Genomic DNA, 27,470 nt, shown 5'->3' on the forward strand with positions numbered 1-27,470 from the left:
ATGCGGAGCCCCGCGGCGCCCCCGCGCCCGGCGCCCGCCCCCCGCGCCGAGCGCTCGGGCCGCCGGGCCGGGCCGCGGGCGGCGGGCGGGGCCGAGGCGGCCGGGCGCCTCCCCCGCGGGGGCGGGCCGGGCGCGGCGGCGGCGGCGGCGGCGGCGGCAGGCGCGCTGCTCGGCGCCTGTCTGGAGCGCCACGGGGCGCCTGTGGCCGCGGAGCTGCCCGCGCCGGGAGGAGCCTCGGCGGGCGGCCCCGGCGGCGGCGCGGGCGGCGTGGCCGAGGTGAGGCCGTGGCGCTGCGGCTGCCTCGGCAGCACCTGTTGGTGCCGGAGCCTGGTGCTGGCGTGCGTGCTGGCCGCGCTGTGCTGCGCGTCGCTGGCGCTGGCCCGTCGCTCGCTGCAGCACCTCCTGCTCTGGGTGGAGAGCCTCGACTCGCTGCTCGGCGTGCTGCTCTTCGTCGTGGGCTTCATCGTGGTCTCGTTCCCCTGCGGCTGGGGCTACATCGTGCTCAACGTGGCCGCCGGCTACCTGTACGGCTTCGTGCTGGGCATGGGGCTGATGGTGGTGGGCGTCCTCATCGGCACCTTCATCGCGCATGTGGTGTGCAAGCGGCTGCTCACCGCCTGGGTGGCCGCCCGCATCCAGAGCAGCGAGCAGCTCAGCGCCGTGATTCGCGTGGTGGAGGGGGGCAGCGGCCTGAAGGTGGTGGCGCTGGCCAGGCTCACCCCCATCCCGTTCGGGCTGCAGAACGCCGTGTTCTCGGTGAGTGACGGGCGCCCACTGTGACGTGGGGGTTCTGATGACTTTCTGCCGCCCCCCCTCCCCCCGGAGCCCGGGGCCAGCCCGGGCCCACCTGGGAAATGCGGGGGACAGGGAACACCCGCCACCCCGCCCTCCCTTTGGCATCCGAGTTCGATCAGTCCTGGGTCCCCGGAGAGCAGAGAGATGGAAACGTTCATTTTAAACATCCTGTCATCTTGGCAAGCGGGGAAGGGGCCGGTTCGGGTTTCTCGCTTTCTCCGTGGCCTGCCTGGAAGCGTCCAAGTTTCACTCAAGTTTTTTATTATTTTTTCTTTTTAGCAGCAGGGGCTGAAGAAGTGTTGGTTAAACAGCGCAGAGGTGGGCTGTACGCGCCGTAGTCGTTTGCACTTTGGTAGAATTTGGGCGTAGGGGCCTTTCTTCTCTCTCTCGTTTCCGTGCGGGGCTCTGAACCCCAAGCCTCACGCCTGCAAGCAGGTATTGGACTCAGAGCCACGTTCCGGGTCCTGTGGTGGGACTTTGCATTGCTTTCTGCCATTTGCATTACTGACACAAAGGGGGAAATCTCCGGTCTTCACCCTTCTTCGGAGGAACTTCATTTTTGAGGTCGCATTTTGAGGTTGCAGTTGAACTGAATAGGGCAAGTAACCCCTTGCCCAGTGGATGTGGGTTGTAAAAAAATACATTGTTTTTGAGGTTACATGTGGCGTTATTATTCGTGCTTTTTTTGCTTAAAAATTTTGGGCATCTCCACCAGCCGCCAAAGTGCCAGACCCTGCACCCCTAAAGCATAGGTACTCTAATCTACATGCCTTTGCTTCTCTTTTGTGTTTTGCTTTGCCAGCTTGGGTCTGGCTAGGTTGTATTTTCGTGCAAGGGTTGGAGAAGTACTGCTCATGAGATCAGCTGGTTGTAGAAAATCAGATCCTTACAGTGATTCGGAACAAATTATCAACCCAGTGATCTACCTCTGCTTTCCTCTTTATTTTTTTTTGTGGGGGTTGGTGGGTGTCACACCCTGCAATGCTCAGGGCTTGCTCCAGCTCCTAGTCTGCTCAGGAAACACATGTAGATACTGAACCCAGGTCAGGTGCATGCAAGGCAAATACCTTAACCTGCTGTGATTATCTTTCAAGCCTCTTTCTTTCCTTTTTTCTAAAGTGAAGAGGTTGAGATAGTTCAGATTTCCCAGATTCAGTTTCTCAAAACTCCGGAGTCCATAAGTTTCACCAGGAACTCTACCTTAAAGCTAGACCTAAAACTATGCCAGTGTATAAAGACATACAGGGTTCAAACTACAGGGATTAGTGTATTTTCTGGTATGTGCATGATTCTGCCATAGTTTTGAAAAGTTGTTAGGCTCCACAAACTTTCTCCTATGGTCTTGTATTAGGGACATCAGCCTATGTTGTGAAGTTAAGGGTTTTTCACCCCCTCCTTGCTTTCAAATATTTTTGCCAATCTGTTGATTTTGTTTTGCTGTTTTTTGTTCATTTTTGACACACAGCAGCAGTGACTAGAGTGAGGCTTGAGGAGGAGGGATTTGGATTTTGGCTCATAGGCTGCTTTGTTTGGGGGTCACTCCTGGCAGGCTCAGAGCTTACTTCTGGCTCTGTGCCGGGGATCACGCCTGATGATGGCAGACAACCTTACACCGTGCTGAGCTGGGATTGAACCCTACTTGGCCGCATGCAAGGCAAGTGTCTGAGCCCTGCCCCCCTCACCATCTCTCCAGCTCAGGGATTTTCTTTGCATTTAACTTCGATGTTGTCTCTACCTAAATATTTACCTTTTCACAGCTTCCAAGAGTTTGGATTGTTAAGATGAACTTTGACCCTGTCTTGGGTAATGATAAATCAAGTGTCTTGAGGTTTGGAAGGAAAACTTGGGAGTTGGGAACCTGATTTTTGTGAACAGTTATTTTATGCCCTAGTATTCCTTTGCTCCTTGTGCCCCGTCTGACTGATCTGCAGCGTGCTTCCCATGCCAGGCTTCTTGTGGCGGGGAGGCAGGGCTTGGGCTGCACCCAGTTCTGCTCAGAGGTTACTCCTGCCCCTGTACTTCGGAATCAGCCCTGGCGTGCTCAGAGGCCTGTCTGGGGTGTCAGTCACGGAAGCCCAGTTGTCTGGGTGCAAAGCAAATGCCCTGCCCGCTGGACTATTGCTCCGACCCCAGCACACGTATTTCTAGTCTCCGCAGCCCCACGGAAGGTGATTATGCATATCCTGTAGAGTTGCGAGCAGGTGCGCTGGGCTGATGTGATGGAATTCTGTCTGCTGGAGTCGCTTCACCACGTCACATTGCCTGTTTGTGGAATGAGGAAAGGAGAGGAATCAATTGCGAAGGATTATTGGGAGGATTACAGAGAACAGTCACATGCACCCGAGCCCGGTGTAGCGAACCCTCCATGTGGCTTCCGTCCCTCGCAGTGCTCCTCTACCCACAGACATCCCGGAATTCAGTCAGTGCTGGAGTCAGCCTTTCCCATGTGGTTTGATGACAGGGTGTCAGCCCAGGGTGACAGCTACACTGTCTCTGCCCGTGTAGCTACTGCACCTAAGGTGGCCTTGCTTCTAGCATACGCACTTGTTATGTATTCATTCAAAATAAGATTTTGTTTTGTTGTTTGTTTCGGGGGCCACACCTGGCAGTGCTCAGGGATCACTCCTGGCGGGGCCCAGGGAACTGTAGGGGATGCTGAGCACTCCTGGGGGGCCCAGGGAACTGTAAGGGATGCTGAGCACTCCTGAGGGGGCCCGGGGAACTGTAAGGGATGCTGAGCACTCCTGGGGTGCCCGGGGAACTGTAAGGGATGCTGAACACTCCTGGGGGGGCCCGGGGAACTGTAAGGGATGCTGAGCACTCCTGGGGGGTTCGGGGAACTGTAAGGGATGCTGAGCACTCCTGGGGGGCCCGGGGAACTGTAAGGGATGCTGAGCACTCCTGGGGGGCCCGGGGAACTGTAAGGGATGCTGAGCACTCCTGGGGGGGGCAGGGAATTGTAGGGGATGCTGAGCACTTCTCGGGGGGGGGGCCCGGGGAACTGTAAGGGATGCTGAGCACTCCTGGAGTCCCGGGGAACTGTAGGGGATGCTGAGCACTCCTGGCGGGGCGGCCCGGGGAACTGTAGGGGATGCTGAGCACTCCGGGGGGGGCCTGGGGAACTGTAAGAGATGCTGAGCACTCCTTGGGGGGCCCGGGGAACTGTAGGGGATGCTGAGCACTCCTGGGAGATGCTGGCCATTGAACCTGGGCCGGCCGAGTGAAGGGAAGCACCCCGCCAGCTTTGCTCTCTCCAGCCCCAGTCTTGTCTCCAACCTGCTCAATATCTGAGAAGTTGCCTTCTGTACTTGGAAGAAGGTCACTGTGCAGTGGAGATCTGACTTGGTCGGGGGCAGCAGGAGGAAGGAAGGAAAAGCTCTGTAGCCCGGAAAGCTTTATTCCACAGCCCCTCACTCGGGGCCTGTTGAATGAGAAACAGCTCAGCAAGGGTCAAGGAGGCGGATGGGCTGCAGGTCCCGGGGCTCAGGGGGGAGCAGTAAATTCCACCTGGATGGGTCCCCCGAGGCGCACACCATCTGAAGGCTGAAAGAGTTAAGTATGGGGGGGAGGGTAAACTGAGGACTCTCCTTATCTTCAGACTTTGGGGCAAGGAGAGTTGTTCTTGGCTAATCCTGTTATGGGGCAGGATTCAAATGACTCCTTGAAACCCTGTCTCTGAGGAGGAAACGGCGGCCTCACCCGGGAATGCCGTCACCGTCGCTCACCTACCATGCGGCCAAGCTAAGGTGTGAGCCCGAGATGGGTGGATACTGGGGGTTCTGCTGAGAAGGTCACTTGGTGCCGTAGGACGTGGGGGCCTTATGTCACACTCTGTAAGTGCAGAGGCCTCGCCATGCCCCAGGTGCCACCTCCCCATCCTCCCCCACGCAGAGAAGGACCTCTTGCTTATTCCTGCCGCCCTAGTCCCTTTTCCCTGCCGTAGACTGCTTTAGTTTTCACTTTCCTAGGGGTTTTGTAACTAACTAATCGCTCAGAGCTAGCAGCAGGTTCGTTTGGAAGCTATTGTCTATATTCTTGATCTTGGTCCTTTCTGGTTTTCGGAGTTCTCTGCTTACGAAAGTGGCCCTAGCAATCAGTATTGTGCTTCATTCTGCCAAGGTACACACTGGCTTCTATTTTCTTTTCTTTTCCCTTTCCTTTTGAAGAGGGTTGTTCTTCCCCAGTGATGCTGGGGGCTTCGGAGCCACTCTCAGCTGCAGGTGGGGCCAGGCGCTTCTGTGCTAAGCCAGCGGTTCCGTGCATTGAAGCGCAGCCCAGTATAGGGCAGTTCCTCCTTGGGCACCCCCTGCAGTGCCGCGTGGGCAATTGCAAGGATCCTGGATCTTGGGTTCTGCCCGCCCGCCCGCCCGTGGAGCCCCGTCTCCTGCCCCTGCGCTGGCTCTCACCACTTCCACTTGCAAGGATCTCACTTCTGACTGGCCACAACGACTTACGTGGCACCGCTAACTTCAGAGCAGTGGCCCAGGAAGGGCTGAGCACTGGAGAGTTTGGTAGTTGTTTGTATACTGCTAGCACTTGACCTTCTCCTCCTCCTCCTCCTCTTCTCCCTCCCCCTTCTGTCTAATCATGCCCATCTCCTGTGGTCTCTGCCTCCTGCGTCCGGAGTTTGGCCCACTGCCCCTGCTCAGCCTTCTCTGCCCTGCCAGGCTCCTGTGTCCAGACCAAGCTTCCCAGCTTTTCTCTCCCCAGAAAGGTATTTCTGAAATGCAGATCAGATCTTCAGATCTTGGTACTCCTTCCCCCAGAAGCTACCTCACGTGCCGTTCGTTTTCCCCTCAGGATAAATTCCAGATCCTCACTTGTTCGCCCTCTGTACTCTTGCCTCCTGCCATCCCGAACACCCTTTGATGAGTGCAGTTTCTTTCATCCTCAGCACTCCAAGAGGCAAACACGGTCTTTCTGATGCGAAGAGCAGACCAGATCTGTACTCTTGGATCTGCAGGTGGAACTTTTTTTTTTTTTCTTCAAATGGGGCTGGAGAGATACTACACAATTGCTAGAAAAACTGGTTGGATAATGAAAGGGCTTGTGACACATCTGGTAGTTGGAGTCCTCAGACTCCGTAGGCCCGGAGGAAACGGATTGGTGCCGAAAACTGCCGGCATGCTCCGGAGTCCCGAGTCCCATCATTCAGTGCTGCCCGAGTAAGCCTCGCGCCAGGCTCCCGAGGCCTCTGCCCTCCGGTCACCGCTCGGAGAAGCAAGTCAGTTGAACCCTTATGGTTTGTTATCTTGGCGGGGTGGGGCACACACGGGCTCTGTGCTCAGGGGCTACAGCTGGTCCCACCTTGGTAGACAGCATGTGCCATGGTCCAGGGAAGGAATCTGAGTTGTGGCTGTAGCTTAGCCATGGGCAAGGCAAAGCCTTAACCACAGCCCGGTGTCTCTTGCCTGAACCACTAACTGTAATCAAATAACAATAGAGTGCATGATGGTTGTCTGTTGTAGGTAATGGTGTTCATAGTGATTCTTGTGATACGGTTATTCTATAGGACACCCTCAAAATCCTTTTCAGTCTCTTTTGTTCATTTATTTATTTACTTTTGGGTTTTGGACCATACCCAGTAGTGCTTGTGGATCACTCCTGCTGGGGCTCAGGGGACCATATGGGGTGCCAGAAATTAAACTTAGGTTGGCCACATGGCAGGGCAAGCACCTCTCTGTTGTATTGTCGCTCTGGCCCTCTTTATTTTAATCATAGGAAGAGCTTTTACAAATCAAGGACTGGATGGATTGGTTTTTTGACATTCCTGTTGTTCATCAATTTGCTCAAGTGGGCACCAATAACTTCTCCATTGTCGGACTTGTTGTTATTGTTTTTGGCATATCGAATACACCATGGAGAGCTTGCCAGGCTCTGCCATGCGAGCGAGATACTCTTGATAGCTTGCCAGGTTCTCCAAGAGGGGTGGAGGAACTGAACCTGGGTCGGCTGTGTGCAAGGAAACGCCCTGCCCGCTGTGCTATCGCTCCAGCCCTCTTTGACATTAAGTATTTGAAATGTAAGTAGAAAAAGTGTAGCATAAAAGATTTTAAGGGACTAGAGTGATAGTACAGTGGGTAGGGTTCAATCATCAGCATCCCAGATCTTTACATATGTATAGCATGTTACAATCTGCAAATAGATTTGTATTCATGATCTCCCTTAGTCACCAAAATAGTTCATCTAGGTGTTAGGGGTGAATGAGACAGCTTCATGGAGGGAAAATATCAAACACTGGACCAGACCTGGTTCTAACAAGTTTGAGCTGGTCAGATGTAATCTTCCAGACTTTCTGTGGTGAAATATTCGTATTAACATTTGCTGTGTAGCTGATAAACATGTCATTTGTCCATTACACACTATTTCCCTCCACTTCCCAAAGGAAGACCTGGGAACTCATTTTCTAATTTCATTATCTAACATATGTTTGTTGCACTTTCTGTGTGGGTACTCTGACATGCACACAATACCTGTTTAATGTTTCTTAGCAACCTGCCCTCATTTTATCATGGAGGTCATTGAGGCACGGAGTGGTGAAATGATTGCCCCCAAGCACATAGTTTGTAAGGGGCCAGTTATAAAGCTACCGGGGTTTTTGTTGGGGTCTCGAAATTCCAAACCATGTTACTCTAAGAACAACACTGCACAGCTATGACAGTGTGTCACATATCAAATGTGGACCACTTTCCCACGTGACAGGGCCAGTTTTCTGGGGGAGAATTAGGCATCACCCTGGGATTTTAGAGCAGGGGTGAACTGAGATGGCCCCTAAGCCAGGTCATTTGGTGCCACACATACAAGAAAACTTTTTTTTTCCATATTAAAAGTAATTAGAAAAAAAATCCAAATAATATGTCATGCATGCGAAAGTTATGGTAGTGTCTAGTTCGCATATTTGTAAATAGTGTTCGTGCGGTATAATGATGCTGATTTATGTCCCTACCGTTTATTGGAAGGGCAGGGCCGAGAGTAATGAATAAACAACAGAATCTGCAAAGCCCAAGACAAAAGAGGGACCGTAGTATTTTACAGGAATAGCTTATGTTGGAGCAGTCCCTGGAGTAAAAGTACAGCCAGCAAGCTGAGTCCTGCCAGAAGTGAGCTGAGAGAAGAGCCAGTAGCAAGCCCTGAGCACCAGCAGGTGTGGCCCAAAAAAAACCCCAAAAAAATTAATCTGGAAGGGACAGGAATTTATGCAATTCGTGACTAAAATAGTCACAGCAAAATATGATATAGAGATTTAAAGCAAATATTACTCTGATGAATAATTTTCCTATTTTGCATTAAGTAATCCTGAAAAAGTTAATTCCTAATTTGTAATTTAGTCATCCATTTCATACAGTCATAGAAAACGTTCTTGACTGGCTTCTGACTAGAAAGCCAGAAATATGGTAACAACTTAGTCTCATGGATATTTTAAAAGAGCCAGGAGTAAGCCCTGAGCACTGTGCATAAGCAAAACAAAACAAAGAGAAGCCTTGTAATAGTGTAACATGGTTGCAGTACAGTTTTCTTTCTTGTGCGTTCGGGCTGTCCCATTTCTGTACCTCCCAGCACTGTCCTTCAGTCTCTTTTAGTCAGACCCGCCTGCTGGCTTGGTGCTGTCGCTCCTGTATCCAGAGTGCAAGCAGGTGTTGGTGTCCTTGGCAGTGCTCCTTTTCTGTTCCCTTCCCTTGACGCGCATGTGCGGGATCGTCCCAGATTCGCGCCCCTTTTCTACCTTGCTTGCACCCTGCCTTTCTCAGGGGCGTGCTAGTTGAAGCCAAAGGCAGGCAGTTGCCCTCTCAGAGCTGAGGCGTATTCTGCAGCCTACTTTGCTTGCAGGGCCAGGGAGCGGCCCCTGGCAGTGCCCAGGGGACCCAGGTCCCTTGCAGAGAACCTTGGCCAGTCTGGCCAGGTGTTTCCTGGCAGAGCCGGGAGGATGTAATGACTGAAATGCCCAGGCCCGCACCCAGGGCCAGCGCCACCGCTTCTTGCACCATGCATCCAACTTGGATACTTAGTTTCTTTCCTGTAGCAGTTGCGGTGGGCAGAGATGTGCGCGCCGCTCTTCTTCTGGGCGCTCTTGTGTTCCTGGCATAGATGCCAGGGAGTGAAGTGTCGGGGTCCTGTGCAAGTTCTGCGTTTAATCTTTATTTGCAGTGGGGGCAGGTGCGGGGGTGGGGATTCCCGCACCATGCTCGGGAGACCCCAGGGCCTCTCCTTGTGGTGTTCCCCTTGCCTGGTTCCGTGTGAAGACGTGAGCGGCGGGTGCCAGAGCTGAGCAGGGCCACCGCTACCGTGTACGGCGCCTTCACAGCCGCCCTTAGCAGTGGTGTGGGGGATCAAGCCCAGTTAGCCACATGCCAGCCCAGCCCAGTGCTAGTTCTGATGCTTGAGAAGTGATGCTCAGAGGCTGCCCTGACGCCTTCACGCCCCACAGGGCAGGGAGGTTCTGTTTTCTTCTGTGTTTCTGTTTGGGGGTGGGAGGCGCCCCGTGCAGCCCAGGAGACCTGTGGCCCAGTCATGCTCGCCCTGGTAGGTCAGATGGATGGTTAGGGCGCGGGCTTGAGGATGTGGGGGTGCTGGGGACCCTCCACAGTTGCACCCAGCAGTGCCGGAAAGGCCAGGAGGCGCCCGGAGCAGCATGCGCCCTGAATGCTATAGGTCCCCCGCCCCAAGGCTTCTGTTTTCTCCACACCCCACCAACCGCGCCGCCTGGTTTGGCTCTGCCATGATATATGCATCTCGTGGGCTCTTTGGGGACTTACAGTTCTGTGCCAGCTCCTTTGTGACTTTGGCAGAGTGATTTGATTTTCTCACCTCAAGTTTTATGTGTAAAAGGAGGGATCGTAGAGTAGATCTCAGAATTTGCTCTTCCAAAGGCAAGTGTTGGGGCTGGAGCCATCGTTCAGCAGGTGGGATGCTTGCCTTGCAGCAGGCAACCCACGACCTGTCCAATCCCTGGCATCCCCGAGGCCCCCTGAGGATGCCAGGGAGTGATTCTTGAGTGCTGAGTCAGGAGTAACGCCTGAGCAGCACCAGGCAACTATTGGGCCGAAGCGAGTATAAAGGTTAGGTTCATGCCTTGCACACAGACGATAATACGGCATCCCATGTGGTCTCTGAGTCCTGCCAGGAGTGGGCCCCAAAGCACAAGAAAACAAGGCATAATTCTGAGTCCCAACAGGATCTTTTAGTACTGATAGTGTGTTTTATGAAACTTGTAATTTTGCCATCATTTCTGCATTGTAGATTAAACCACAGATCCCGATACAGATTCTGGGTTGTAATGCTTGTGTCTGTGCCAGCCTGGCGAACGATGACGTACGTCTTCTTAAAATACTTGATTTACCAATAGTGTTACAGTTCAGGTAGAATAGAAAAAGGGACACGAGCTTTGTGCTGGAGGGGGCTTGAAGCGCAACTGGCCGGAGTGGGCCGACACAGTCTCATAGTAGGGCCTAGAAATTAATTTCCTGTTTTGTTTTGTTTCAGTTGTCTGATTCTGTGATTTTTTTTATGAGTTTACAGGCCTAGAATTTATTTAAAAAACAACAACAACAACAAACCCTCTGTCTGAAGCATATTTATGATAGTAACTGTGTTTTATTCTCCCTCCGAGATTTTTAAAAATTATTTAAAGCAGAGAGGTTTTGTTAAAACTTTCCTTAATATTTTTTTTGTCTATGGTGTAAATGTTCTTTGTAAACACTTTTGAAATGCATAGCAAAAACAAGAAAACAGCTATGCACATCTTCTATTTCTAGTGTTTTGGTTTGTGGGCCGAGCCCAGTGGGGCTCAGGGGACAGCAGGGCGTGCTGGGGCTTTGGCCAGGTACAGGAGGCCGGGGTTTGTAGTTTTTGGATTTTTTTTGAGTGAATGTGCTTTCCTTATATACATGGTGTGTTCCTTTCCTTCCCTTCCTGCCCCCACACAGTTTTTTTACTGAATGTAAAGAACACTTGGATGATTATGCTACAAAGTGATTTAAAAATCAGCTGCAATTAGTACAAATGCGTCTCCTGGAGTCAGGTTGCAGGGCGAGCTGGGGCCGGGAGCAGAGGGTTGAGAATAGGAACATTGTAAGCCCCTTGTAAACTTTGTAAAATCATGGTGTCTTAAAGAAAAGAAAAGAATTGTAATGACGGCATGGTAATCCTTTTCCCTCCTGGCTGACACCTGGCATTTTATCCATATTTGTTCAATAGTTCATTCATTATGACTGTAAAATGGACCAGTAACTGAAGTCAAAATGATATATTAGATACGGTTTTTTTTTTGTTTGAGTTTTTTGGTTTATTTTGGGGGCCACAGCTGGTAATGCTCAGGGCTTACTCCTGGCTCGGTGCGCAGGGATCACTCCTGGTGAGCTTGCGGGACTTACATGGGATGCTGGAATTGAACCCAGGTTGCTCCCGTGCAAGACAGGGGCTCACCTCCCCCACTGTGCTGTTGCTCTTATCCCCAAAATATGCATTTCTTTCCTGATAGAACAGTTATATCCAGTATTCTAATGATAATTAAAGAGGATTGCTCTGGACAGGAGCTGAGTGCTGAAAGCAGGTAAAAGGGAAAATAGTTAAAATGAGGCCCCCATAGCCATGCCACCAGACTCCACGCCGGGCTGTTCTCACTTGGGGTGCCACAGAGGAGGGTGGGTGAGAGCACCCCCCACCCCAGAGGCCCCAGGCCACCGTCCGGCTGAGCCTCATGCATGAGTGAACATACTCCTGGACTGCATGGCCACTTTGCGGCCGCGTGACACATCATAAGACTCTCCCTACCCATTCTCCATAATTAGTAGGCAACAAATCAGAGAGAGAAATATATATATATATATATATATATATATGCATATATACATTTTTCAGATATATGTACAAAAGCTCACATCACCCATGTTAGTGATATGCTATAGAATGTCTTAATGGCTCCTGCCAAAATAGAACAATCCTCACACTGTTTCCTATATGTGAACGCATTTTCATATGCATGTTCAGCAGTTCTCCATAACAGACAATACAAAATACATTCTTTCGGTTGTGTTTTGGGATGGATTGGGGCTTGGGATGGAAACATCTCAAATTTGATGATGGGAAGATGTAATAGTGGTGGGATGGGTGTCTGAATATTAAATGTAATCAAATATTGTGAACTAACTTTGGGACAGGGATTGGGGCTTGGAATGGAAACATCTCAAATGTAGTGGTGGGAAGGTGTAGTGGTGGTGGGATTGGTGTTTGTATATTAAATGTAATCAAACACTGTGAACTAACTTATAAAATAAAAAAATAATTTAAAAAATATGCATGGAAGGGGAGGGAGAGAGAGAAGAAAGAGAAAGAAAGAAAGAAAGAAAGAAAGAAAGAAAGAAAGAAAGAAAGAAAGAAAGAAAGAAAGAAAGAAAGAAAGAAAGAAAGGGGAAAGGAAGGGAAGGGAAGGGAAGGAAAGGGAAGGAAAAAGGAAAGGAAAGGGAAAAGAAAGGGAAAAAAAAAGAAAGAAAATGGGTGCTGGAACATTGCATGACTGAAGCCCAATCCTGAACATCTTTGTAACTGTGTATCTTGCGGTGATTAAAAAGAACAAACCCGAACCTATAAATTCCGAGCCCCTCCCTAGCTGGCGCGATGCCAGAGCCTCTGGGCTGCTTAAGCCCCAGCACCCCATAGAGTTCCAGCCCTGGAAGAGTGCAGAGCTCAGAGGAAACCCCGAGCAGCATCGGTTATAGCCTCCACCCCCAACCCAGCCCATCCATGTCTTAACAGTGCAGTGCCAGGAGCTGGACTGGGTGAAAGCAGGGCTGGGGCGGCCGGGGGCTGCGCGCTCCCCTCCAGCGGGGGATAGAAATCAGCTCCGCAAAGGCCTGGCGCACACTTGAAGCAGCTTTTGTACTGGTTTTAGGATTTTCTTCTCTTTCTTCCTGTCCCTCTCTCCCCCTCCCCCCCCAGTCTCTTGCCCTCCCCTCTCCCCCCACCCCCGTTTCGATGGGATCTGTTTATTTTATGGCACTCTTTTGCACTGGCCCCTCCTTGCCCAGACAAATGAATTCATCTCCAAACAATTCACAGTACCTCAGAGAATAAGAAAGAATGTGTCTTGATGGCATGTCTAGAATTCTGCTGGCCTCGGACGGGCACACTGCACCGTCTCTCCTCACAGGCTTCCCGGCTGGTGTTCACAGCTCGCTTGAGATTGCCAGCACTGCTTTAGGGAGAACAGTCCTAACTCACACCGCGGGCCGTGGAGGCAGGAGTTCCCATGAGTGGTTTCTAGGTGGATATTTCCTCCTGTCTTTGTAGCATAAGGAGACCAGGGGCTGGAGAGAGGGGACAAGAGGATGGGGCACTTGCCTGGCACGTGGCCAACTTGGGTTTGATCCCCAGCACCCCAGATGGTCTTCTGAGTCGGCCAGGAGTGATTCCTGTGTGCAGAGACACAGCCAGGAGTGACCCCTGAGCACTGCCACACCTGTCCCCAGAAAAAGAAGATAAGATTTTAATTTTTTTTTAATAGTGTTTATTTCAAATCAAGTTTTCTGGGTTTTTTGGTTTGCTTTGTTGTTGTCTTTTTTAAGTTTATCAGGACACAGTGATAGAAAGCTGTCCATAGTAGAATTGTTTCAGGAATACTCTGTTGCAACACCAACCCCACCACCTAGAGTGCCCCGAGGGTCCCTACTGCCCCAACCTGCCCCCTTGGTAGGCAAGAACACGTTTCTTTCATATTGCTTGCTCCAACAAAACTTAAAGGAATGGCAGATGAAATTATCAGAAGATTCAGCAAACAAAAAATTATAAAGTTGATGAGTAAGGTCCCTGTGATGGCAAGTGTTTTAAGTTAATTATATTTTAAGCTGCATTGTATATATTAGCTTTATTGTAAATGGAAAAATCTTATGTGTTGCCCGTTGGTTAAGTCATTTCACTCTCCAGCAAAACTCCTTACAATGAGAAGCCAACTTTATTTATTTTTTGCCTTTTTAGCTTTTGCTTCCTTTATAATGTAACTTTTCATAAAGGAAGTATAGATAACAGCACCGATTTTATTTCTCTAGGATGAGGATGTCATGAAAATTTTGATATATTTAATGTTTTGAACTAAAGGTCCTGCAAAATCAGTGGAGTGATTTTTCTTTTTTGTTTTGATTTTTGGGCCATACCTGGCAGTGCTCAGCAAAACTGGCTCTTCAGTAACGAATTGCTTCTGGTGGTGCTCAGGGGACCCTATATCCCGGGATTTGAACCCGGGTCAGCTGCTTGCAAGGCAAGCATCCTATCCACTCTACTGTCTCTTCAGCCCCCAGTGTTATTCCTGATATATGAAATCTCTTCTTTACATAACTATTCACATACTACATAACTTCTTTACATAACTATTTGATTTTTCTTGATGACTGTCAAATACGTAGTGAAACTTTTATATTGAAAGACTATGGACAGACCCTTTGCGTTCTCACATTCTGGACCTTTGCCCTAATTAATTTGAAGGGGATTTCCACGTGTCTGACGTCATAGTTTACTAGCTCATTTTAGTTTGTACTCACTTGCTACACCTGATCCGCTCGTACAGAAGATGGTTGTTCATGGCTGCGGCTTGCCAGGAAAGGGGCTGGAGAGACAGTGTGAGAGCTGGACGCCTGATGTATGTGTGACCAGGCCAGGTCTGATCTTCATGGGCTTCCCTGAGCCCTGCAGGTGAAAGCCGTGAGGACAGCCTGAACAAAACAAGAAGTAGCAACAACCACACAAAATAGATTGATAGAGGAACCTTCCTCAAGTGTCTCTCTATTCACAGTATCCCTGGGCTAGATTCCCCGGGGCCTTGCACACTTGTTTCAGGCTTAGCCAAGCACTTGAGCCCTGTCGCCTTGCGTCCTTGCCTGGTGTTTATTTTGTGTTTTGGATTTGGGGCCACACACAGAAGTGCTAAGGGCTCACTTCTGGTAGTGTTTGGGGATCAAATCTGGGTCAGCCGTGTTAAGCAAGCGCTTCATCCATTGTACTCTCTCTGGCCCCTCTGGCTTTGACTTTAAAGAAGTCATGTGCGCGTGTCCCCACTGTACTGCCAACATGACAAATCTGCCAAGACTTTCCCTGCCATGCTGACCTAGTCCTTCTCACCTCTGCCTGTCAAATGCTCAGCTGTCAGTGTCTGTCGCAAATGTGTGTTTGCCACCTGGCTCCTTCTCCAGCTCATTCCAGTACCTCTTTTCCCTCCCATCCTCTGTGCAGAGTTCTCCCCGAGTCCCCCGTTCTGCCAGCCCTTCTGAGATGTGTCGTTACTGGTCTCAGGGGAGCGTTGTCTTCCTGTCTGTCTCGGGCCCCTGCTGGAACATCACGTTTGGTACTGCCATCGGATCGGTAGTTTTGTGAATTGCTCACAGAGAATCAGTGTAGCGTTTGCGATCTTCTGTGTCAAGGTGAATGAAAATGGTTTGGGGTTATTAGATAGCAATTAAAATAACTTCCAGTTATATTCTGTAGTTGATTAAAATACCAGATCGAAAATGAGGTAGCATCTATCAGTTCGTTTCTTTCCTAAGCAAAGGATTGGTTTGGAAATCCACAGTGCTCCTGGATCTCGGCCCCTGGGGGGCGGCGGGGAGGGGTGGGGGGAATGCCAACTGTCATTAATGGGAGTTGGAAAAGTTTATGACAGCAGTAGGAGGCTCACATGAAAAGTGAATTTAAAGGGGACCAGAGAGATCGTGTAGCCTTGCCACGGCAAACCTGGGTTTGATCCCCGACATGTTTATGGTCCCCCAACCCTCCTCAGGATAATCCCTGAGTTCAGAGCCAAGAGGAAGCCCCGAGCACAGCCACGTGTGACCACAGAACAAAACCAAAGTGGAGAAGACTTGATTAAATCACATAAACATTTAAGTCATATAAACATTTACAAGCACTTGTATATCCAATCATAAAAGATAAGGAAAGCTTTATGGGGCTGAAGCAATAGTTCAGTGGGTAGGGCATTTGCCTTGCATGTGGATGATCAGGGTTCAATCCCCGGCATCCCATATGGTCCTCCAAGCACCGCCAGGAGTAATCCCTGAGCATCGCTGGGTGTGACCCAAAAATGCAAAAAAAAAAAAAAAAAGGATGCTACATAAAGAACTCAAGAAATATAGGCTGGAGCAACAGGACAGCAGGGAGGGCGTTTTCCTGGCATACAGCTGAATGGGGTTTGATCCCCAGCATCCCATATGGTTCCCCGAGCACCACCAGGAGTGATTTCTGAGTGAAGAGCCAGGAGTAAGCCCTGAGCATCGCCAAGTGTGGTCCCCTCCAAACCACCCACCCACCCACCCAACCAACCAAAAACCACTTAAGAGTAAGTGAGAGGGGTCGAATATGGCCCAGCAGTGGGGCGCTTGCCATGCGTGGGTCCAGAATGGGCAGGTGTACAGAAATCAGGCCGTAGGAAGCAAACAGAGAAAGTGTACCTGGGCCAGCACTTCACTGGGCCAAGTTGGTCTAGTGTGGCTTGTGTGGCTTTTGTGGGTGCAGCTTTCCGCCTCTCTGCTGGGGCCCTGCCCCACGCTCCACTCTGCGTCAGATGCCCGCCCCATCCTTCCCTCCCATGCTCTTGTTGTCCCCTCTATAATCATCATAATTTTTGCAGTCTGTTATTTTTGTCGCGACTTGTTTTTTTTCCCCCCCATTGGTTATTTATATTCGTCTTTTGAGGAACCATCTTCTTGTGCTTGTCCATCCTGTTTGTTTTGACTTCTTTCACGTGGCATCATCATCTCAGCTGGAGTTGAAAGGCGAAGGGTCATCTGTTCTGTGTAATGACTGTCTGAGGCTGAGAGCCGCCCCCCAAGAATGCCCGGGGGACCCTGTGGTGGCAGGTGCGGAAACTGGACTTCCCTTGTGGAAAGCAGGAGCTCCGGCTCTTTGTGTTTTCTTCTAGCGTCTTTATTTCTTCCCGAGTGCCCTTCCCATTTTCTGTAGAGGGTGCAGCATTCTGAGAGAGAATCCCTGCTACTCCACTGCCTTGTCAGCTTAAGTTGTTTTGCTTCTTTTTCACACGCCCATTCTCACGGGTGTGGGGTAATAGCATACGTGGTTGAAAGAACAGATATTTAAAACCACAATTAATATAGTCTGAAGTAGTGGGCAAGAAAGATAGCACAGCAGGTAGGGCATTTGCCTTGAGCATGTGGCCCTCAGCGTCTGTCCTTGACCCCTTTAAGGTCCCCCAGCACCTCTAGGAGTGATCCCTGAGCACTGACCTAGGAATCAGCCTTGAGAGTCTCTGGGTGTGGCCAAAAGCAAACAGACAGTATAGTCTAACCATCTTGACCTCTCTGTAAACTTAACATTATAAAAATTTAACTCTTAAAGCTTGATAATGGTACAGTAAGATGGATATGTCAGCATTACCCGTTGGCTTGTAAACCAGTGTGAATTGTTCGGGGCTACTTAGTTTTTCATTGGAGGCAGTAATTCCAATCCTAGTATTCTTCCATTAATAGAGGGCCTGAGAGGTAGTACAGCCAGCACCTGCTTGCCTTGACTGTAGCTGACCCGAACTCCACTAGGACTGACCCCTGAGCACAGAGCCAGGAGTAAGCCCTGAGCGAGCACTGCCCGGTGTGGCCCCTAAGCCATAACATCCAAACAAAACAAAAACCAAAGCTTAAATAAATGGCAGGGGCATTGCACAATCATTTACTGCTGTATAGTGGGTCACCCCAACACTGAGTGATGTAAGCCCTAGTCTGTCAGCTTGTTCACACCTGTGAACCTGGACACATGCGGTGGGCCGGCCGTCGCAGACCCCTCACCCAAGCAGGAAATCCTTCCTGGCTCCTAGCTGCTTCGGGTTAGGGGGTCCTTGTGGTGTAGCAGGTACTTGTCGTTCCAGCTCCTTGCATGATGCTGTGCAAATGTGTTGGCCGGGCTTGCAGATGTCTTAGGGTTCACCAAGGAGCACTGGACCCCCAAGGCGCACTCAGCTGTCTGTTGGCAGGCCACCGTCTAGTTTCACTGTTGGCTGCAGACATGGGTTCTTTGCATCTCGGACTGTTCCGTAGAACTACTCAACATCTGGCTGTGTGCCTGCTTGCAGGAGAGATGGATGTCCTTTTCTTTTTGTTTGCTAACTAGAAAATAAGCATCTAGTGAGTACAGACAGTCTCAAGACACAGCCTCCCACACAGATAACATCCCCCCCAAAATTTAATAGCAAAGAAAGATGTCTTCACATACGAGAAACAAAATGCAAAGGCAGTTTAAATGACCCACAGCATCAAAGGGGTTAAACGGCTACGGTGACAGTGATGGTGACAGTGACAGCATGGTACCAGTGCTAATAGGATTGCACAAGCGTGATGGCACCTTCACGTGAGGAGTGTCAGTTACTAAGTACACACAGATAGTTCTTATCCTAACAGCCATGAGCCGTCGTCGTGATTATTTTGCAGATGAAAAGACTGTGCAGAGTGCGTCATTGAGCGCCTAGCACTGGGTTGTCATTCTCAGGGTGAGTAATTTGCAGGCTGGTCACCTCGCTGCGTTCTGTATGCTGTGAACTCACACAGCAGGTTTTGCCAAGTGTTGTATGTGCACATTCCATTTATCTGCAAGAATAAAAGACCGTCTAAAGTGTCTTCAGTGGTACCGTAATAGAGAACTAAGTCTTTCCTTTAATGTTTGTGTCACCCGAGTCCTTCTGCAGCTTGCCTGTATTCCCTAGATGGGCCAGGGAGCTTTGTAATGTGTTTCAAGTCCCCGGATTCCCTTGCAAGAAAAATCACTAGCAACGGCCATGCAGGTTGCCGTGAGTGAGGCTGGCATTTTATCCACGGGGCCTTCATTCCTTTGAATCTGTTCTTCCAGATCACCGATCTCTCCCTACCGAACTATCTGATGGCATCCTCGGTGGGCCTCCTTCCCACCCAGCTCCTGAATTCTTACCTGGGGACCACCCTGCGCACCATGGAAGATGTCATTGCGGAGCAGACTCTTAGCGGATACTTCGTTTTCTGTTTACAGGTGAGCCTAAGGCCCGGGTGCATTTCTCTTCCCAGGCTGCGGGGCATTGCTGGTCTCAGTCTGACTGATTGGATGACGAATAGTCTAAGAGGGTGTAAAGCCTTTTCTAGTTCTCTCAGTGCGACTTCATATTTCAAGGCTTTACATTTTCAAGCGCATGAAAGTATTTGGAGCATATTTGTTTCACACTGAAAATTTCCTTTGGAAAAGGTGCGGCCAAGTACTGGGTTTTTTGCATTGATTCATCTCCCAATCAAACTCTATTTATTATTGTTTCTAAAGATAGCGGTGAGAGTAACTAACTAACCCTTGGTGGAAGCTTTATGCACTATATATTAAAATTCGTTTAATGCTTGCCAGTACTCTTGGAAGTGCTCTCATTATTTTGAACCAATTTTGGGTGTATGTCTCTCACCTCTGGGTTGAGTGGCATCACACTGGAAGCTTAAAATTGATCGTGGCAGCAGTATTTGCACCATGGACACTGACGGGTACTCCAGATGCTCACAACCAGTGGGTCACTACTAAGCATAGTACAATAATGAGTGTTTTTTGATCCATTTATTTGTTGTTTTTAACTTGTGGTATTGAGGAGATGGTATCATTTTACAGATTTACTATCAGTGGCATTTTTTTTTTGATTTTTGGGTCACACCTGGCGATGCACAGGGGTTACTCCTGGCTCTGCACTCAGGAATTACCCCTGGCTGTGCTCAGGGGACCATATGGGATGCTGGGATTTGAACCCGGGTCGGCCGCGTGCAAGGCAAACGCCCTACCCGCTGTGCTATCTCTCCAGCCCCTATCAGTGGCATTTTTGTCAAGTTTTTGAGTCAATATGTTACATAGAGCCAGAGTTAATTTTCTTTGTGCTTAAGCAATACTTTTGTGAAAATAAAAATTGAGTCTAGGAATATTAATATTATAAATAAAAGGACTTTGTTTTAAGAAGTAGGTGTCATAATCTATTTGAATATTGATATTCAGTAAAAAGTTAGTCTTTTGTTGTTAATTTTTCTTCTTTTTTTAAAAAAAAGATAACCTGAATCTAGATTTGGGAGGCTTTGTTATTTTTATTAATGTGCCACATTAATAAATGCTAATGTGACATTAAGTTGTAAATGCATTATATCTATAATGACTTACATTTGTGATCTTCATGAGGTGTAAGATTCTATCTTATGACACATTTTTAGACTTTTAGTTTGTTTGGTTTTTTTAGCTTTGTTTTTGGGTCACAGCTGGTGATGGTCAGAGTTTGCTCCTGGCTCTGTGCTCAGAAACCCCCTGAACAGGGGTCAGGTACCATATGGGATCAAGCCCTGGTTGGCTATTTGCAAGGCAATCTTCTTTATCTACTGTACTGTCTCTCCGACCCCTGAAGTCTGAGTATATTTAAGCATGATTTTTTTTTTTCCGCTTTCCTACAAACCAGTGAACCATTTGAAATACTTCTCTTGGGTGGGTCACCCACAGTGGTGCTTGGGGGCTCCTGTCTTTCATGGTGCTGGGTGTTGCTTCTGTAATGGTGACATCATGTGATATGGGGGTTAAACAAAGCTTGTGCATCCCTCCTTGGAGCTATCTCCTCAGCCTTGAAATACCTTTTTCAGTCTTGATTATGTATGTAATTACAGTTCTTTATTATAATTGTATATATCTTAGCAAATTGCTCTTAATTACAGCTGATAGCATTATAATAGGATAAAATTGTTTATGCACTTGTCAGTGGATTTTGTTTTGTTTTTTAGTATATAGAATTCTCTCTTTTCCCCTGATTTTTTACCCTTTCTTTAAGTAAGCAAATTTAAGCTCAGTTTACAAAAGGCAGTTATTTCTTAGCTGTAGAACCGGAAAAAAAAATCATCCACCAACACCAAGTGGCCTTGATTTGATTTATTGCTGTTTATAGCTTATTTTGTTTCAGGAAGGATTTGATTCAGTTTACAGAGAACATACAGAAGGATGAAAAGAGAGGGCGGAGAAGTCCTCTTGGTGGGGACAGTACACATGAAGGGAAGAATGAAGGTAGATGAGGGTTGGCCAAGTACCCATGGCCTTCTTCCTCGTGGCTAGAAATAAACTAATATAAAGATGGACTTACCTGAGTTTTACAACCATCTAAAGAGAATCCAGAGTCAGAAAACATTAAGCAGCAGTCTAAATCAGATGTTGGTAGAAAAGTAGGACTGCTTCTTGGCTTGGGCCTAACCTAGATTCATGGAACTGTCTTCAGTTCACTTACTCATTTGTTTTTGTTTTGGGGCCACAGCCAGCAGTGCTCAAGACTTACTCCTGGCACCCAGGGATCATTCCTGCTCGTAATCTGGGGGACCTTCTGGGGTGCCGGGGAGCAAGCCCACCTTGACCACCTGCTCTCTCCCGGGCCCCTCTTGAACTCAACTCTAGGTGATGTGCTTTGTGTCCTTTCTTCCATTAGGGACGTCAGAGAATCAGATTGGCAGCACTTTTCATGCTTACGAACTTCAGCTGACTTCCCAGCACTGCCCCGTGGTATCCAGTCGTTTTGTCTTACCTTCAACCCCCTCAGTGAAAGATCCTGAATTATCTTGACTCATAAATTTTTGCTGCTTGGTTCTTCATTTTCATGAGATTGCTTCTCATTTCTTGCTTAATAGAAAAGTCAAAAGCTTTTGACGAGTGGAAACTTGTCAGTTACTCAGAAGTCACCTGATTCCATTCTGCTCTTGATGCCAACTAGCTTTTAGTTTAACAGTGAGCGATCCCTCTCTTTCTGGGCGGACGGCTTCTGCTCTACCTGTGTTGGATACTTTTGTTTGAATTAAGGAAACAAGTCACTAGGCGCTGGGGGCTGGAGGAAAATCCCTTGGAAATATGGAGCCAGTTCATCCTTCTGGGAACTTGAAACTCTTTTCCACTGAGTCTAAATATACTTACTGTATCTTTGCCATATCCTTTCCCTCCCCACCCCCATCTGCTCTTTCTAAGGTCATCACTCACCTGGTCTAGATCCCAGCTTCTATTTTCTGTTGTGTAAAAAGTTCTCAGACAAGAAGGGTCACCAGTGGGAAAAGACTAAGAATGCCTGGTCCAAATCAGATTCATATTCCAGTTACCTGCTCTGACCTCTTGGCAGTCTAAGGCTGAACCGTGCTGCCGTTCAGATACTTTCTTCTCCGCTTCTTTAGTGACTCTTGTGGTTCTGCGCCCCTGCTAACCTTAGGTTCTTCCAGGTTCTAATCCAGGCTCGCTCGTGTCACTCTGAAAACTCTCTCCTTGGCACTTCTGATAACTACGTTGGTGCTTTTATAGTACTTGTGTAAGGACACCCCTAATTCATAACCTCAGCTCAGTCGTTAAGCCCCTTCACGGGGCTGCTTTGGATGTGGCATGTGTCTTTTCTCTTTGTTTTTTCAACTGTATGGAGTTTAAACTCGGGCTCTTCCTAAACAAGTGCTCTTAGCCGCCTACCCACCCCAGCCCAAACTTCATACTTAAACAGAATGGACTATCATGCGTACCCTTTTCATCGACTTTCCTGGCAATCTTTCTCTCTCTTTCCGTGGTAGTCTCATCCAGTGATGCTAGGATGGTTTTCTTGTTTGAAGACAGCTAACGGAGCAGAGCGACAGACAGCTTGTTACATTTGATTCCCACAGCAGGGTCACGGGTTGGAACTGGCAGTGTTCCTGGGACTGCGCAGTACCCAGGGTTAAGCACTGGGCTTCCAGAGCCAAAGTACGCACTCTCGCCCTCTGACCCTCTCTGCAACCCCCGATGCATGAATTAAAACCTTTCATTAGAGTTGAATGATGGGTACTCTTCTAATAGTGCCCCTTGGCACAAGTTCCACATTCCCCCCATTTCTCTAGGCATTGCCCCTCCCTCTGGCTCCTTCACGCCCTCCGCACTCGGGCTAGGATACTTCCACCATAAGAATTCTGCGTGTCTGTTAGTGCCCTGACAGAAAGGCGTGTTGGAAAGCGTTCTTTAGGATAGGTTAGTGCAGCTAAGGACGCGCTCTGGCCCTTTCATCCAGAGTGCTTGCTTCCAGCACTGAAGAATTGCTTCACAAATGAACTCCAAGAAATGCAATTTCAAAAGAGTTGCAGGATGTAACTCTTCAAATGTATGGAGTTCCAACATTTAAATCTGCGTTCCTGTAAGTTGTGCACAGTGACTTCCTGTGACATGGTGGCCGTGCACTCGGACACGAGGCCAGTGCCTGGGGGTTACAGACCCCGAAATGGGGACCACTTGCTGCTGGACTGGTCTTTTTCTTCCTCATCTTGTTTTCCTTTTTCTCAAAGTACAGACAATCTCATGCACGTAATCTCTGGATAATTTCTTCTGAAACTTGAGATTCGTTTTTTAAAATGTGCTTCTGGGGCTGGAGCAATAGCTCAGCGGGTAGCGCGTTTGCCTTGCACATGGCCGACCCGGGTTCGATTCCCAGCATCCCATATGGTCCCCTGAGCACCACAAGGAGTAATTCCTGAGTGCAGAGCCAGGAGTAACTCCTGTGCATCGCCAGGTGTGACCCAAAAAGCAAAAAAAAAAAAAAAAAAGTGCTTCTTTTTGTTTCAAATTGGAGCCTTGTCACCCGTTCTTTTGCAAGTGATAGTGCACTCCTCTCTGACCTAGAAATGAACATTTATAGGGGCCAGAGTGGTATAATACAGCAGGCAGGGCATTTACCTTGCGCAAGGCCCACCGCGGTTCAATCTCTGACACTCAGTAGGTTCCTCAGCCCTGCTAGGAGTGGTCCCTGAGCAGAGAGCCAGAAGGAAGCCCCAAGCCCCAGAAGTGGCCCCAAAATAATAGTATGTTAATCGCATTAATAAAGTATAGTCACTACCTCTGTTATAGACATTTATTAGTTCTTGAAGGAAGCTTTTTAGTACTTTAGCTTTATTAGATAAGCATCATTTATGTGGACAAAGGGGATGTAAATCTGCCTGTATTATCTAATACTGTATAGTATGTGCCTGGAGGTTTTGACCTTCCATTCCTAGTAGAAAGAAAAGGAAAGAAAGAATAATCATGTATAAACCTTTAAGAAATAAAAATCAAAAGCAAAACCCTTACTGCATCACTCTTAGGAAGCATTCAGTTGGAAACATTTCTTAGCCAAGCATTTATTAGGTTTTTTTTCTGTGTATGATACTGCAAATTGTATTGTTTTGTTTTTATTCACAGATAATTATAAGTATAGGCCTCATGTTTTATGTCGTTCATCGAGCTCAAGTGGAACTGAATGCAGCCATTGTCGCTTGCGAAATGGAACTGAAAACCTCTCTGGTCCAAGGAAGCCAGCCAGCTCTCAGCGGCTCTTCATTCTCCAGCAAGAGGACCCTCGCGTTTTCCGGAGGCGGAATCAATATCGTATGATGCTAACGGAATGGGTGGCTGTCAAGCGCTTCCTGTGCGGTCCCAAGGTCTCGTGACACCTCACTTAGCAGGCAGTGGCAACTTCAGACTGTCTGACGGCACAAACGAAGTGAACTGGTTTTTGAATTGCACAATATTTTTTAAAGCGAACAGTTGTCTACTGGACATGGACCTGTAAATGTCAACGCAATTTTGGCTGCACCTCTTTATAATTTTTGTGCCTGTAATGGCCTAGAGATCTGCACTTTAGTGTTTTAACTTTTTTTTCTGGGCACTTAAGAACAGAGAAAATGGCCCCCCTCCCCAACAGACCCCCCCTTCTTTTTTGGCTTAGTGTCTTTATAAAACCCATGGATTAGTTGTATGTGTCTTTTCTACTTACAAAGAGGAACTAAAGTGAGCAAATTTACATGTCTAGGATCCTTAGGTGTTTCTTGCTTTGGGCAGCCTCTCCAGCAAGGATGGACAGTGCTTCTTGCCTGTTTCATTGTTCCAAGTGAAACCACTTTGTTTTCTCTGGTTCTTCCTAGTTGTCAAATAGATGTGCCCTGGCCTGGCTGTACACACATGAGTATCGCCCTGTCGCTCAGCCATTCGTCCCTGTTCCTCACTTAAGCCCTCCAGACGAGACTGAAGTGCTCTTAAGACACCTTTGCATTTTCATGTTGTATTGTCCTGTACAAAGCAAGAGGGAGTTATTGGATGGGTGGTGGCCCAAATGAGAACAGGTGTTCCGATCCCATTGGCTTTATTTACTCTTGCGTCAAAGGGCTGTCCCAGTGCAGTCTTCCCCAAACACTGTATGACAATAGATTACTTTCTTTATAATTTTCATCACTGGGCTTTGAAATAAGAATGCTGTTTCTGTATAATGGTGTGTTTACCATCATGAAGATGTCACTCAGGTGGCCTTGTTTCATCAAAACAAAACGCCTTTTGGACAAACCAAGCTTTAATATCTTGTTTGTAATTCCACTGAAGTACCTATATATATATTTGTCCCTATTGTCTTCAGCTTTAAAACTGTTAATGTAATGTTAATACCCAAATTTGTATAATTTGGCCTATTATAGAGTAGGTTTGTTCATCTTCTGGTCTTTTTTTTTTTTCCCTCTGATAAAACTCAGGAATTCTGAAATGTGAAAATAAGTCTCAATTCTTTCTCCTCTAGCATGAATTGAGTGCATATCTTCATAGCGCTTATGAGTAAGGTATATAATCATTTGGCAAATGTTTCATACATGTGTTCATTTATCATTTTCTATAGTTTAATTGAGAACTGAATGAACTTTTTAACACCGAGATCATAAATATGAATGCAGATTTTCTGGTAGGGATCTCTTTTTTGGCTCTGAAGATTCCAGTATAAGAAACCACCCATTTGCCTTTCCATTGGAGTCAAAATCATTGCCCTGAATTGCGAAAGTGTAAAATATTCCTTGGAAGATTATTTTTGTCTTATGTTAGAGATACAGTTGATAATTTTAATATGTAAACTTTTTTTTTTGTCTCATGGAGACTGGAGTTGTTTTCCTGCGTGTTAATTATGAATTAAAACTTAAGTTTTCTCACCATTTAGTAACAGTGAAGTTCTTTCATATACTTATTATACCAGGAAGGCCTTAGTGCAAATAATCTGAGACACACCTGGGTTTATAGCCATTAATTGGCCTCCAAATACTTTCTTCCTTTATTGGTTGAAAATATAATATTGGGATATTCTTAATTTTTTAGAATCATGATTTTGCTGCAGTTTATTGATTTTTATAATAATTGCAGCGGACAATAATTTGATTTTCTGTTTAACTTGACAATATTTTCCTTATGCTTTTTGTCAATATTTGTCGAAGGAATTATAACTTATGTTCACTACTTTCTTGTGTTACACTTCATGTATTATGAAGTGCATTAATTAGCATTTTGTAACTTGAATTATTTCACCAAATGAATACTTTTTGGTAGTTTGTAATGAATTCTTCCAATTGTTGCAAGTTTGCCTGATACTTAAAATAAAGCTGTAAAGGTAAAATACTTTTTCTGTATTCTACCAATCATAATTTTATATAATAAAATCATTCATTTTTACTTAACATACTATGGATTTGATTTTCTAAAATACCAATCTGAAGAAGTGGCTGTTTTCCTTGGTTTCCAGCTTCCAAGTAAAAATTTGGAGGTGATGCTATATGACAGCTGATGTGGCCGCTGGGTCCCGATGTGTTCACTGTAAAGCACTGTATAAAACATTGCCAAGCTTCACTCAACTTCGTCTTTCTTTCCTTCTTTATTTTGAAAGGGGGGCCATACCCGGCTGTGCTCAGGGCTTAGTCCCGGCTCTTCCCTCAGCCGGGGCTCAGGGCACCCTGTGTGGTATCAGAATTGAACCTGGCTAGTCGGCCTGCAAATGCATCCTACATCTGTACTATCTCCCCAGCCCTCACCTCATCTGTAACACTACATCTCAGTTTTGTGACCACAGCAAATTTCTCCAGGAATTTTTTAGGGTCACCCAAATTATTTTTAGGGTCACCCCCCCAAAATTAAATAAAATTTAAATGTTACAAATTTCTCAAGTCGTTTAAGTGCATATAATTTTTAATGTACATTTTTTAAAAAGCATATACTATACCAAATTTTCATATTTGAAGAGCGAATATTGTTCTGTTTTTAATTCTAAGGACCTTCTGCTAAGCTACCTGGATTCTCTAGCATATTGTTACAGGGAATTCACTTAGTCTTTGCTGAATATTGCCATGTTAATATTACTTGAAATGCGACTTTCTTAAAAGAAATAAAACAATAGAATAATTTGCTAAGTATTTTTCATTTGTGTTTCTGTTTGATTTATGAAATAATCTAAAATGTTAAGTGTCTGGGTTGTAACCAATCAAGTGTTAAGCTCTTAGACTGTGCATTTTTAAAAAGAGACAGTGGGTTTATTCAGAACCAGCCATATTCTCCTTTTACTGACTTTGTAACCAATTGCAAACCTTTGGGAAATGGATTTCCCCTGGTAGGGCAAAGTTTAACTATAAGACATTTTCATTTGTGCCCAGCTGTCAGTTTGATGGCTGCTCTTACTTCCTGCTTGTCTCCAGGTATAAACCAGCACTTCTGTTGTGTTTAGTGCTGATTGGAACTGGTCTTGGCAAAGGTGCTCTTATCTTGATGGTGCTTCAGAAGGTCACTTGGAGGGCATCAGGAGGATGCTGGTAAATTTCTGCCATTCAAAACGAAGTGATATTTTTATAGAAAAAAGATATATGTGGATCTCAACAACAGGGCGATGGATGTGCACTGATGTCTGTGTGATG

General features: G+C 47.2%; 1 protein-coding gene across 1 annotated transcript; it reads left to right on the forward strand.

The window, feature by feature from the left end:
• On the forward strand, positions 1–26,969 carry TMEM64 (transmembrane protein 64). Its single transcript, XM_012936047.2, has 3 exons — positions 1–756; positions 18,628–18,783; positions 23,965–26,969. Exons 1-3 carry the CDS (start codon positions 1–3, stop codon positions 24,154–24,156), a joined length of 1,104 nt encoding a protein of 367 aa, XP_012791501.2. The 3' UTR covers positions 24,157–26,969.
• Positions 26,970–27,470: the final 501 nt, after the last annotated feature.

Source organism: Sorex araneus, chromosome 2, assembly GCF_027595985.1.
Source record: "Sorex araneus isolate mSorAra2 chromosome 2, mSorAra2.pri, whole genome shotgun sequence".
NCBI lineage: Eukaryota > Metazoa > Chordata > Mammalia > Eulipotyphla > Soricidae > Sorex > Sorex araneus.

What these genes read in the sequence shown, in the direction of transcription:
- TMEM64 (XM_012936047.2), top strand. Translation starts at nt 1, where the DNA reads ATGCGGAGCCCCGCGGCGCCCCCGCGCCCGGCGCCCGCCCCCCGCGCC. An exon ending in TGCAGAACGCCGTGTTCTCG is followed by an intron (nt 757 to 18,627) that starts GTGAGTGACGGG and finishes CTGTTCTTCCAG; the next exon opens with ATCACCGATCTCTCCCTACC. An exon ending in ACTTCGTTTTCTGTTTACAG is followed by an intron (nt 18,784 to 23,964) that starts GTGAGCCTAAGG and finishes TTTTATTCACAG; the next exon opens with ATAATTATAAGTATAGGCCT.